The sequence below is a fragment of the Salvelinus fontinalis genome, chromosome 8 (assembly GCF_029448725.1).
Source record: "Salvelinus fontinalis isolate EN_2023a chromosome 8, ASM2944872v1, whole genome shotgun sequence".
Lineage (NCBI taxonomy): Eukaryota > Metazoa > Chordata > Actinopteri > Salmoniformes > Salmonidae > Salvelinus > Salvelinus fontinalis.
In genome coordinates this window covers 15,684,030-15,696,955 of record NC_074672.1, presented here as the reverse complement: position 1 = coordinate 15,696,955, position 12,926 = coordinate 15,684,030, and the positions used below count along the sequence as shown (strand labels likewise).

General features: G+C 43.5%; 1 protein-coding gene across 2 annotated transcripts in view; it reads left to right on the top strand.

The window, feature by feature from the left end:
* cd34 (CD34 molecule) overlaps nucleotides 1-12,554 on the top strand; it is a 38,781-nt gene extending 26,227 nt beyond the window's left edge. For both annotated transcript variants that reach the window (XM_055931341.1, XM_055931342.1), the window contains 5 exons: nucleotides 171-251; nucleotides 3,290-3,398; nucleotides 3,565-3,617; nucleotides 6,905-7,057; nucleotides 8,498-12,554. In XM_055931341.1, the coding sequence (XP_055787316.1) occupies nucleotides 171-251; nucleotides 3,290-3,398; nucleotides 3,565-3,617; nucleotides 6,905-7,057; nucleotides 8,498-8,680 (579 nt within the window). In that variant the 3' untranslated portion in view covers nucleotides 8,681-12,554. The remainder of the gene's footprint in view (nucleotides 1-170; nucleotides 252-3,289; nucleotides 3,399-3,564; nucleotides 3,618-6,904; nucleotides 7,058-8,497) is intronic.
* The last annotated feature ends 372 nt before the right edge of the window (nucleotides 12,555-12,926 follow it).

Sequence of the window (12,926 nt, the reverse complement as noted above, 5' to 3'; positions counted from 1 at the left end):
TGCGAATCACATGTATGTGACCAATAACATCTGCTAATCACATGTATGTGACCAATAACATTTGATTTGATTTGAGGGAAAGTAGCAGATGATTAGTGAATGGAGAGATACGTTTACAAAACTGATGTCAATTACTGAGTGAAAGCTTTATGCCGTCTCTGTCTCTGCAGCCCATTGTTGAGTGTGTGGACAAGGAGGCAGTGAAGGACAAGGACACAGTCAAGGTGGAGCTTTCTTCAGAAACTAGCTGTGTGAGTATCAACATGTTTTACTGTTATTATGAAATACATCCTTATGGACTTTTCCCATGCCCTATTAGCCTCTGTGGTGTACCACCCGACCCAGGTCTTATCTGTTACAATACAGGATAGTCTAAGCCATTAACAAGGGTATCTCTTGTACAGTTACCCTCCCCCATCCTCTACAAGTGTATACTGTGCTGTACTCTTTTCCCAACCACATCACTAACAGAGATGTCAGCCTGTACCAACCAGCTACCTGTGAGACCGACATACAGACAGAGATAGACAGACAGGAGGAAAAAGTTGGGGCCCCTTACCCCCTCAACCCTGCTGACACATTCCTTTATACCCTGGCCCTTATCTGGCTCCCAGCACCTTGGCCCGGGAGGAAGTCTCTGTTTCATTCCACTTAGCCACGGAAAGATTAATACATCTCAAACTGCTCGTTGGAAATATGGGAACTGATAAAGGCAGATGTTTTCTCAGATATTCTTTAGCCGTTCTAAATCATCCGTCCATCTGTCGTCATAGGAGATAAATGAGGAGGAGGACTGATGTCTCCTTCCTGGACGCCTCTGTGGGTTGTAGGGGTCTAAGGTCAGTGGAAGAATAGTAGGGGTGTAGCATGAGTCGCTGGCAACTGACTACGTATTCCTAGTCAGTTGGAAATCCACTCCAAAAAAGAGGAACATCTCTCAATGACAAAAGTCATGTAATGTGGTCTCAAACAAATGTGCCTGTAAATTCCCATGAGATCCCATGAGAAGCAGTTCCTTTATCGGAAGAACCAGTCAACACTCCCTATAAATAGCAGCACCTAATAATAACACAATTATTATAGAGAACAGACACATTAGTCTCACTCAAATGTCAATAAAAAACAGCCCTCTCGCAGACCTAGAAATAGAAATGCAGACATGGAGTCGTGGTTTAAGAGTGAGGCGCGACGGAGAAGGGTGACATCTTACGAGTTCCAACCCGACTTTGCTATTTAGTGACTTTTTCGTGTTGTATCTATACTTTTTTGTACAGAAAGTTCATACTATTATTACATACATGTATGTCAAAGCACTTCTGGACACCTCGATTTCGACTTCAAATCCGACTTCAACTTCTACTAAGCTGTTCCCTTGTTCATGTACGGCCTTAGCCCAAATGACAGATGATTGGCTAAAGAGTATGGATGACAGGAAGTTAGTGGGTGCAGTGTTGTTAGACGTCAGTGTTTCTTTCGATGTAATTGATCATGTACTATTGACAGGTAAACTCAAGTGTTATGGATTCACATCCACTTCTCTATCCTGGATGGAAAGCTATCTATCCAGAAGAACACAGATTTCTATTAATGGAAGTTTCTCATACAGTATACATCTAAGCTGTGGGATTCCGCAAGACAGCTGTCTAGGCCCCCTCTGCTACATTTTTACGAATTATTTACCATTTGTAATTTAAAAAGCAAGTGTGGTAATGTATGCTGATGACTACTATGTATAGACAAGAAAATGCATTTACTTTGTCAGGTGATTCAATCTTTGGTCCTGTCACACAGAGTAGTGTCCATTAATATGGTAATCTGCAGTAAAAAATATATAATGTACCAGTCAAGGGTTTTTCTTTATTTTTACTATTTTCTACATTGTAGAATAATAGTGAAGACATCAAAACTATGAAATAACACATATGGAATCATATTTAAATACTATTATATAATATATATAATATTATACCTTATCAAATACCTTATTATCTATCCTGATGCCTAGTCCCTTCATGTACATATCTACCTCAAATCCCTGCACATTGATCTGGCACTGGTACTCGCTGTTTAAAGCTTTATTCTTGTGTATTTTATTACCCTTGTGTTACTATTTTTATTATGCCTTTTTTACTCGGCCTTGTTGGGAAGGGTTCGTAAGCAGGCATTTCACAGTAAAGTCTACACCCGTTGTATTCGGCGCATGTGACAAATATAATTTTATTTGAGAAGCCCACTGTGATGAACAGAGATCCGGAACCCTGCTTTAAAGAGTCACTGGTGAGTGAGTGAGTCTCTTCCATTACGCAAAGGTATATGGCGTGGTGAACGCACGGACATAACAGCCTACTGTAATGAACACGATGGAAGACAGAGCTGGTTTCAAGCGCAGGGCGCAGCAGGTGTTTATTGTAAAGGACCACAGGAGGAGGCAGGTAGCTGGGCAGAAGGTCATATACAGGGGGTCCAAAAAGGCAACAGTACAGGCAGGGAAAGGCTAGTAACGTCATCCAGGAGATCAGGCAATTGGTCGATAACAGGAAATCCGATAGGCTAAAGTACAGGCAAAAGGCATCGTTAGTGAGGCAGGCAAAAACTATCATACATGGGAGTAAATTACAGGAAAACCAGCGCTCCGAATAGAAGTGTGTCACAAAACAAACAATACCTCACAGTGATGGGGTGCAAAGAACTGAACTAAATAGTGTGTGATAATGACATACAGGGGTGTGAACAGGTGATCAGAATTCAGGTGATTGGGATCTGGAGAGTGAGCTGTGTTCAGGGGATCTATGTGTTTGAGAGTGTGAGCTGGAAAGTGGGTTGGAAGTGAGTTGCGTTCAGATCTACGTGTTTGAGAGTGTGAGTTGGAAGCAGACGTTACACCTACAGTAACCTTTAACACCCTGCAAGTCTACTGTGAAGCATCTGAGAGGTATCAACACTACAGAGAGGGAGAGAATGCCGAGAGAGAGCATAGTGTACATTTGTGGGAAAGCAGCAGACGGCTGCTGCTTCAAATACTGGCGTCATTGTATGTTTGGTGATGTTCAGATGAGGATTGACATGCCCTGCTTAGGACAGCACCAACACAGTCTGAGCAGTCAAGTTCCTTATAGTCACTGTACAACAGGGCATGCCAAAAGACTGTAGGGACCCCTGTCTGTCTGTGAGAACAAACAGATTAGAAATGAGTGTTGTGGTTTTAACACATTATAAATAATTGTATGTTTTATGGTTCAAATAGTGAGCAAAACAATATGATCTTTAATCTGAAATGTTTTTCCCATAGTCAGTGACCAAGAGAATCATGGAGGATTCAGCCTGGTGCACAGGAGACTGCAACCTTAAACTGTTCCAGGAGGAGAACTCTAACACACTGGTTTTGACACGCGCTAATGGTAGATTTACCTGTATTGTCTTATGTACTATAATGTGTTCGATTTATTTATTTAATTTTTTTGTGGGGGGGGGGGGGGCTTTGAATATTTGAATGATAAGAGTATTTGATTATTGGAATTTGAAAGGTGCCTTTTTCACAACTGCCATTTGTCTCTCCCCTAACAGGTGGAGTCAAAGAATTGTCAGAGAGCCTGAACAGCCATGCCATCAAGGGCCAGGTATGATCCCTGTTAGCACTAGAGATGGAGTGTTCAATACTGTATTTATTCTTGTTATACTATCTTTTATACACGACTCTGAATGTACTGTGACACGAGTGCCATGACGGCTTTAGTTAGTTGTTTCATAGCAACCGCAATAGCAATTTGTTTATAGGAGAGACAGAGAGAGTATAAAGAACCAAACGGGGAAGGGAAACACAAGGCCCCACTTCCAAATCACTTTGATTTAATATAAAACCCGGGAGTGAACAGTCCCGTCACCAGGGTGAGGAATCTCCCCCAGCTTCCCAGAGTCCCCTTCACCCCAATGACATCTCTACCAACTGACACAGCCCTGTGATCACAACACTGGCGAGAGTCCCTCCTCCCCCCTCTCTCTGTGATGTTGTCTTGTCCTGTGTATCCCTGTCTAGGTTGCAAACTCTACCTTGGTCCCCTCATAGATAGTTATTGAGCCCATTCACTTTAATCACTTGAACAGCCATATTGAAATGTGCCTGAACTAATCATGTCAACTTCTTGTCACTCATTGTCATGCCAATGAGTGAGGCTAAGGTTAAGACTGTTATTGCTATCATTATTGTCATGCCATGTTTCCAATTGGCTCATTCATCCAACCTTCTCTCCCCTGTAACTATTCCCCAGGTCGTTGCTGTGAATGAGAATGTGTTCAGTCAACTTACCTGGTAAAATAAGGGTTAAAAAAAAATACAATCAGCAATGGAGTTCAATTGGCAAGAGATCTGGTGGGATCTAGGTTAGCACATTGGCTAGCTAGCAAGCAATCCTAGATTCATGAGCAGAGTAGCTAGCTGCATGTCTTTTATTTTTGGAAAAATGTATTTGCTGCATTGCCGCTGACTAGCAAGGTCACCAATTCATTGCCGCTGGCTAGCAAGGTCACCAATTCATTGCCGCTGGCTAGCAAGGTCACTGATTCATTGCCGCTGACTAGCAAGGTCACCAATTCATTGCCGCTGGCTAGCAAGGTCACTGATTCATTGCCGCTGGCTATCAAGGTCACCAATTCATTGCCGCTGACTAGCAAGGTCACTGATTCATTGCCGCTGACTAGCAAGGTCACCTATTCATTGCCGCTGGCTAGCAAGGTCACCGATTCATTGCCGCTGGCTATCAAGGTCACCAATTCATTGCCGCTGACTAGCAAGGTCACCAATTCATTGCCGCTGACTAGCAAGGTCACCAATTCATTGCCGCTGACTATCAAGGTCACTGATTCATTGCCGCTGACTATCAAGGTCACCAATTCATTGCCGCTGACTATCAAGGTCACCAATTCATTGCCGCTGACTATCAAGGTCACTGATTCATTGCCGCTGGCTAGCAAGGTCACTGATTCATTGCCGCTGGCTAGCAAGGTCACTGATTCATTGCCGCTGGCTAGCAAGGTCACTGATTCATTGCCGCTGGCTATCAAGGTCACCAATTCATTGCCGCTGGCTATCAAGGTCACTGATTCATTGCCGCTGGCTATCAAGGTCACCAATTCATTGCCGCTGACTAGCAAGGTCACCAATTCATTGCCGCTGGCTATCAAGGTCACTGATTCATTGCCGCTGACTAGCAAGGTCACCAATTCATTGCCGCTGGCTATCAAGGTCACTGATTCATTGCCGCTGGCTATCAAGGTCACTGATTCATTGCCGCTGGCTATCAAGGTCACTGATTCATTGCCGCTGGCTATCAAGGTCACTGATTCATTGCCGCTGACTAGCAAGGTCACCAATTCATTGCCGCTGGCTATCAAGGTCACTGATTCATTGCCGCTGACTAGCAAGGTCACCAATTCATTGCCGCTGACTAGCAAGGTCACCAATTCATTGCCGCTGGCTATCAAGGTCACTGATTCATTGCCGCTGACTAGCAAGGTCACCAATTCATTGCCGCTGGCTATCAAGGTCACTGATTCATTCCCGCTGGCTATCAAGGTCACTGATTCATTGCCGCTGGCTATCAAGGTCACTGATTCATTGCCGCTGGCTATCAAGGTCACTGATTCATTGCCGCTGGCTATCAAGGTCACTGATTCATTGCCGCTGGCTATCAAGGTCACCAATTCATTGCCGCTGGCTATCAAGGTCACTGATTCATTGCCGCTGGCTATCAAGGTCACTGATTCATTGCCGCTGGCTATCAAGGTCACTGATTCATTGCCGCTGGCTATCAAGGTCACCAATTCATTGCCGCTGGCTAGCAAGGTCACCAATTCATTGCCGCTGGCTATCAAGGTCACTGATTCATTGCCGCTGGCTATCAAGGTTACTGATTCATTGCCGCTGGCTATCAAGGTCACTGATTCATTGCCGCTGGCTATCAAGGTCACCGATTCATTGCCGCTGGCTATCAAGGTCACTGATTCATTGCCGCTGGCTATCAAGGTCACTGATTCATTGCCGCTGGCTATCAAGGTCACTGATTCATTGCCGCTGGCTATCAAGGTCACTGATTCATTGCCGCTGGCTATCAAGGTCACCGATTCATTGCCGCTGGCTATCAAGGTCACTGATTCATTGCCGCTGGCTATCAAGGTCACCGATTCATTGCCGCTGGCTAGCAAGGTCACTGATTCATTGCCGCTGGCTATCAAGGTCACCGATTCATTGCCGCTGGCTATCAAGGTCACTGATTCATTGCCGCTGGCTAGCAAGGTCACTGATTCATTGCCGCTGGCTATCAAGGTCACCAATTCATTGCCGCTGGCTATCAAGGTCACTGATTCATTGCCGCTGACAATCAAGGTCACTGATTCATTGCCGCTGGCTATCAAGGTCACCAATTTGAAAACTGTCCATGTCTTCATAATGTACGCCTTACTGAATTCACAATTAGTTTAGCTTTACATCTACACTGCTGATGACAAGATTGTGTACGAAGCTAACATCCCTGCAAGCAAGCAAAAAAATCTACCGTCTATCTCGTAAATGTCTCCTTCTTTGACTGCTTTCAGCATCCGTCTTCATCTGCCAATCTTTTTTAGTTAGCTAGCTAACTTGTTGGTGGCACATTTTGCAAGTTTCTGGTCCATCTAACCACCACTCTTTGAAAGGCAACTTTCCCTGCGAAAAGTTTGTTTGAAAGTCTAACGGAAAAATAAGTTAAATATAACAGATTTGCAGTAGGGTCACTATGATTATATAACTCAGTATTAACCAGTCATCTCTCTCTCTATTTATTAATTTATTTATCGTTTGTTCGTTCTCTTTCTCGTTTGTTCATTCTCTTTCTCATTTGTTCGTTCTCTCAATTTCTTTTTATCTCTGTAGCTGGGTGTGGTGGAGGCAGCTCCTCAGTGGGGTAAACACTCTTCCACCGTGCTGGTGCCTCTGCTCATCACTGGCCTGCTGTTGGCTGCTGCCCTCATCGGAGGCTCCTGTCTGAAGAAACACTGCAGACACAACGCCAAGGGCATGAGGCTGGTCAGTCATCGTTGTTAGGCTATTTACTTACAGTCAAATCAAATCAAATGTCACGTGCGCCGACTACAACAGGTGTAGACCTTACAGTGAAATGCTTACTTACAGGCTCTAACCAATAGTGCAAAAAAGGTGTTAGGTGAACAATAGGTAAGTAAAGAAATAAAATAACAGTAAAAAGACAGGCTATATAGAGTAGCGATGCTACATACAGACACCGGTTAGTCAGGCTGATTGAGGTAGTGCAGTATGTACACGTAGGGCTATTCACCTGTTTACTGTTGTGGTTGACCGTTGTTTCAATGCATCTAGATTCTAGTTGCAATATGTAGGCTACCCTAGATCTCATTCGTGTATGACCTTAGAGTGGTACCCATTAGTTGTACTGTATTGTATTGCAGCACTGATTAACCTTGAGCATAGGCCAGATGTGCTCTATCCCCTTAGCTGCAGCTCCACCGGGTTAAGTTGTCAATGATTTGATGTAGATGGTACACTGTACAGCTAATGGTGTAATGGAGTTTTTAGCATTGTGTGATTTCAAACAATGTTTTCACTGACCTGTGTTCCATTAATTCAACATGCAAAGCTCGGTGCTTTCAATAAAATTGTACATTCCCCAAAAATATAATACACACATTTTTGCAGGCAGGTTTTTCTGTTTTATGATATTTCTAACACTGATACAAATCAAAATGGGAAAATAATCAAAACACTTTATTTTAGAGGAATTGTTGCCAGCCTTGTAATATTGGAAAGTTCTGGCAAACTGTCACAGAGGAACTTAAAAAAAAAAAATGAAATAAATGATCTAGGCAAGTCAGTTAAGAACAAATTCTTATTTACAATGACGGCCTACACAGGCCAAACCTGGACGACGCTGGGTCAATTGTGCGCTGCTCTTTGGGACTCCCAATCACAGCCGGTTGTGATACAGCCTGGATTCGAACCAGGGTGTCTGTAGTGACTCCTCTAGCACTGAGATGCAGTGTCTTAGAACGATGCACCACTCGGGAGAACTTACAGCAACACTGTGAGTTCCAGCAGCACACGCCCTATGTAATGAGATCTATACAGCTGTGTATGTGCGTGCAATGGTTTCATCTCCTTGCCAAAGAGCTACAGCTGTTTTTTTTAAGACCACTGAGGTCACATGATAAAGACCATCACCTGGTATGTGCCTTCGAGAGAAACCCAGAGAGTAGAGCCATATTGCGGACGTCACTGCTCTACTTCAGTCACTACTGGAGCTCAAACCCAACTGCAGCTCAACTCCTCTAAGGGTTTTTGATACTTAGAATCGATTTATCAGTGGAATAGATTGTAACATTCAAAATTGGTGGTGTGTACTGTATACAGTAGCATATTGTTAAATATATCCATCCATGTTTGTTTGTAATAGTCCAGCAGCATGTTATGTTGATCGTGTTTGTGTTTGCCCAGGCTGAGGATGCGTACCCAGTGGATGAGGAGAACCAGGGGAACACCCTGATGTCTGTGGCTCCTCTCAACCCCCTGGAGACCCGGGAGAAGCCTGCTAACGGTGATTCCCAAGAGGCCGCCAAGACCCAGCCCCCTCCCACCAACGGCCACTCCACCACCAACTTGGCAGACACAGAGCTGTGAAGACCCCCCTAGAACCCTTGGAGAAGAATGAAACTTACCCCCCATCTCTCCAACACCAACCCTTCCCTTCAGAACACGGCAGAACTCCAGCGACCCCATCCTACAGTGGACATCAAGGACAAAAACTGCCCCTCATAACCCCAATAAACCCAATAACCCCCACATAAACACTCCTTCAGACTCTCTATGTCCCCCACTTTGGCTACATACAACTCCATGGTAAAGACAGATAAGATTGATGATGATAAGGCTTGATACTAATGTGAATGATGATGATAATAATGATGCCGAGGGCTGTATCCCTGTCCCTTGGATGCTTTCGTCATTCAGGCCTGGAGGTTGGGCTGAGGCAGGACTGGGTGGGGAGGGAGGGTTTTACGTTGTTAATCCCCACTGGCTCCAGGACGGCAGCTGGGGTCCCATCAACCACGTCATCTGCCCTGCCTGCACGTCATCAGGTTTAAAGCTTCCTTCCAAAAATCCGTTAACCATAAATAGAAGCAAAGCTTCACGTTGAATTCAAATTTGTCCTTAGACCTTAGTTGATCGCAAAAATAAACTAACATCCTTAAATCTGTTTACAAAGTTCTGAGTGGAATAAAGGAGCGCTCTGAGCTTGTTTGTTCATCTTTGTGCATGCTTGTGTGTTTGTGCTTGTTTTTTGTGTATGGGTGTGTATTTGAGCTAGCAATTGTGTGTGTGCGCAAGACTGTCTGCGTGCGTGTTTTTACGTGTGTGCACCAGCTATACATTTATATTTTTTTCTCAATTTTGTAAAACGAGTAGACAAGGTGATGGCTTAGGGAGTTAGGTCCCCTAGTAGTGGCGAGAAGATGGGTCCTCTTTTGGTGCTTAATCTCACTGCCAATCTGTAGGAGATGAAGCAGGAAATAATTCTCCCCTTCATTACTGCAAGCTGAACCCTGATCAGCCAATGCTCTGACAGGAGGTAGAAAAAGAAGATCCACACCGTGTCACCATGGCAACTGCTGAAAACCATACCAGAATGATTTGTATAATGTCTGGGGCACAGTGTAGTGTATATAAAGAGGTCAGGTGTGCCAATCCTTTAAAATAAATCAGTATTATGATATTTTCAAGACCTTTTGTATTGGTATAGAATTAGACACTTAATACATACAGTATTATATTGAACAATGTTATATAATATGCTTCTGTTATATCATGTTTTTGTGACTCTTGTGTACTCACACTTGCTTTGTTCTAAGCCACAGAAATCATTTTCACCAGCTTGCCATGCAGACATAATGTATAGGAAGGAGTGATCACACCCAGAAAGTACTTGCAGCTTCTTTTTGTTTAATTTTAAGTCATATGAATTCTGAGGTTAAGGTATTGTTTGGGTCTCTTTTAGTGTGTCTGAAACATGTTTTTAGCCTAGTTGCCCATATACGCAGGTAGCCTAGTGGTTAGAGTGTTGGGCCAGTAACCGAAAGGTTGCTAGATTGAATCCCCGAGCTGACAAGGTAAAAATGTCGTTCTGCCCCTGAACAAGGCAGTTAAGCCGTCATTGTAAATAAGAAATTTGTTCTTAACTGACTTGCCTAGTTAAATAAATAAAAAATATATACATGTTGCTCAATGCTTGGCAATACATTTTAGCAGAACTGCATTTAAAACACAGCCCAATCTATTGTTTAAAAGTACACTCGGCATGCATAGCAGGGTGATTTCTTGTTTATAGACCTCTACAAGTAGATGAATCCATGTAGTCCACCCTTAAAATCAGGAACTAAGGGGAATATTACAATTTCCATTATGCATAACATTACATCACTGTTTTTGTTTTATCTAACTGGAGGAATTTGCCATTTAAAAAAAATATTTGAGCACATAAGTGTTACCTTACTTTCATTTCTACTTTTCAGAAATGTTCTATATTTTTAACATCCCAAAATTACTGTTTTAATTCTACTAGCATCCTAAAGTTCAAGATAGGAATCAAGTTTGGAAAATAAAATAATATTTTTATAAATGGACATTTTCATCTAATTCCCAGGGCAAAGAAAAGTTGTAGGCCTCTTAACCATAACTACATGTATCCACTGGATATCCTCAGTTGACTTCACTCGGTCTGTCGTCTGCTGTGTTGGAGGGAATGTTGTCGTCTGCTGTGTTGGAGGGAATGTTGTCGTCTGCTGTGTTGGAGGGAATGTTGTCGTCTGCTGTGTTGGAGGGAATGTTGTCGTCTGCTGTGTTGGAGGGAATGTTGTCGTCTGCTGTGTTGGAGGGAATGTTGTCGTCTGCTGTGTTGGAGGGAATGTTGTCGTCTGCTGTGTTGGAGGGAATGTTGTCGTCTGCTGTGTTGGAGGGAATGTTGTCGTCTGCTGTGTTGGAGGGAATGTTGTCGTCTGCTGTGTTGGAGGGAATGTTGTCGTCTGCTGTGTTGGAGGGAATGTTGTCGTCTGCTGTGTTGGAGGGAATGTACAGTCGTGGGCAAAAGTTTTGAGAATGACACAAATATTAATTTTCAAAGTCTGCTGCCTCAGTTTGTATGATGGCAATTTGCATATACTCCAGAATGTTATGAAGAGTGATCAGATTAATTGCAATTAATTTCAGTCCCTCTTTGCCATGCAAATGAACTAAATCCCCCAAAAAACATTTCCACTGCATTTTAGCCCTGCCACAAAAGGACCAGCTGACATCATGTCAGTGATTCTCTCGTTAACACAGGTGTGAGTGTTGACGAGGACAAGGCTGGAGATCACACTGCCATGCTGATTGAGTTTGAATAACAGACTGGAAGCTTCAAAAGGAGGGTGGTGCTTGGAATCATTGTTCTTCCTCTGTCAACCATGGTTACATGCAAGGTAACACGTGCAGTCATCATTGCTTTGCACAAAAAGGGCTTCACAGGAAAGGATATTGCTGCCAGTAAGATTGCACCTAAATCAAACATTATCGGATCATCAAGAACTTCAAGGAGAGCGGTTCAATTGTTGTGAAGAAGGCTTCAGGGCGCCCAAGAAAGTCCAGCAACCGCCAGGACCGTCTCCTAAAGTTGATTCAGCTGCGGGATCGGGGCACCACCAGTACAGAGCTTGCTCAGGAATGGCAGCAGGCAGGTGTGAGTGCATCTGCACGCACAGTGAGGCGAAGACTTTTGGAGGATGGCCTGGTGTCAAGAAGGGCAGCAAAGAAGCCACTTCTCTCCACGAAAAACATCAGGGACAGACTGATATTCTGCAAAAGGTACAGGGATTGGACTGCTGAGGACTGGGGTAAAGTCATTTTCTCTGATGAATCCCCTTTCTGATTGTTTGGGGCATTTGGAAAAAAGCTTGTCTGGAGAAGACAAGGTGAGTGCTACCATCAGTCCTGTGTCATGCCAACAGTAAAGCATCCTGAGACCATTCATGTGTGGGGTTGCTTCTCAGCCAAGGGAGTGGGCTCACTCACAATTTTGCCTAAGAACACAGCCATGAATAAAGATTGGTACCAACACATCCTCCGAGAGCAACTTCTTCCAACCATCCAGGAACAGTTTGGTGACGAAAAATGCCTTTTCCAGCATGATGGAGCAAAAGTGATAACTAAGTGGCTCGTGGAACAAAACATCGATATTTTGGGTCCAAGGCCAGGAAACTCCCCAGATCTTAATCCCATTGAGAACTTGTGGTCAATCCTCAAGAGGCGGGTGGACAAACAAAACCCCACAAATTCTGACAAGCTCCAAGCATTGATTATGCAAGAATGGGCTGCCATCAGTCAGGATGTGGCCCAGAAATTAATTGAAAGCATGCCAGGGCGGATTGCAGAGGTATTGAAAAAGAAAGTTCAACACTGCAAATATTGACTCTTTGCATCAAATTCATGTAATTGTCAATAAAAGCCTTTGACACTTATGAAATGCTTGTAATTATACTTCAGTATTACGTAGTAACATCTGACAAAAAAATCTAAAGACACTGAGGCAGCAGACTTTGTGAAAATTAATATTTGTGTCATTCTCAAAACTTTTGGCCACGACTGTATACAGGCAAGGTTATGGCTGGGGCATTTTTTATTTTTTTTAAGCTCTACACCGCTGTAAATCCCATACAGCCAATAAGGTCACACAGCTGGTTTGCATAAGCAGTAGTAATGACATCACTTCACACAGTTTTATCTTTCACTGTTTGGGTGGGGCAAAGAAAACATCCCACAGCTGTCTCTATGTGTTGGTCGTGATAACCAAGTGCCAGACAGGTTAAGATTGATAGGAAAACCGCCAAGTTTATTA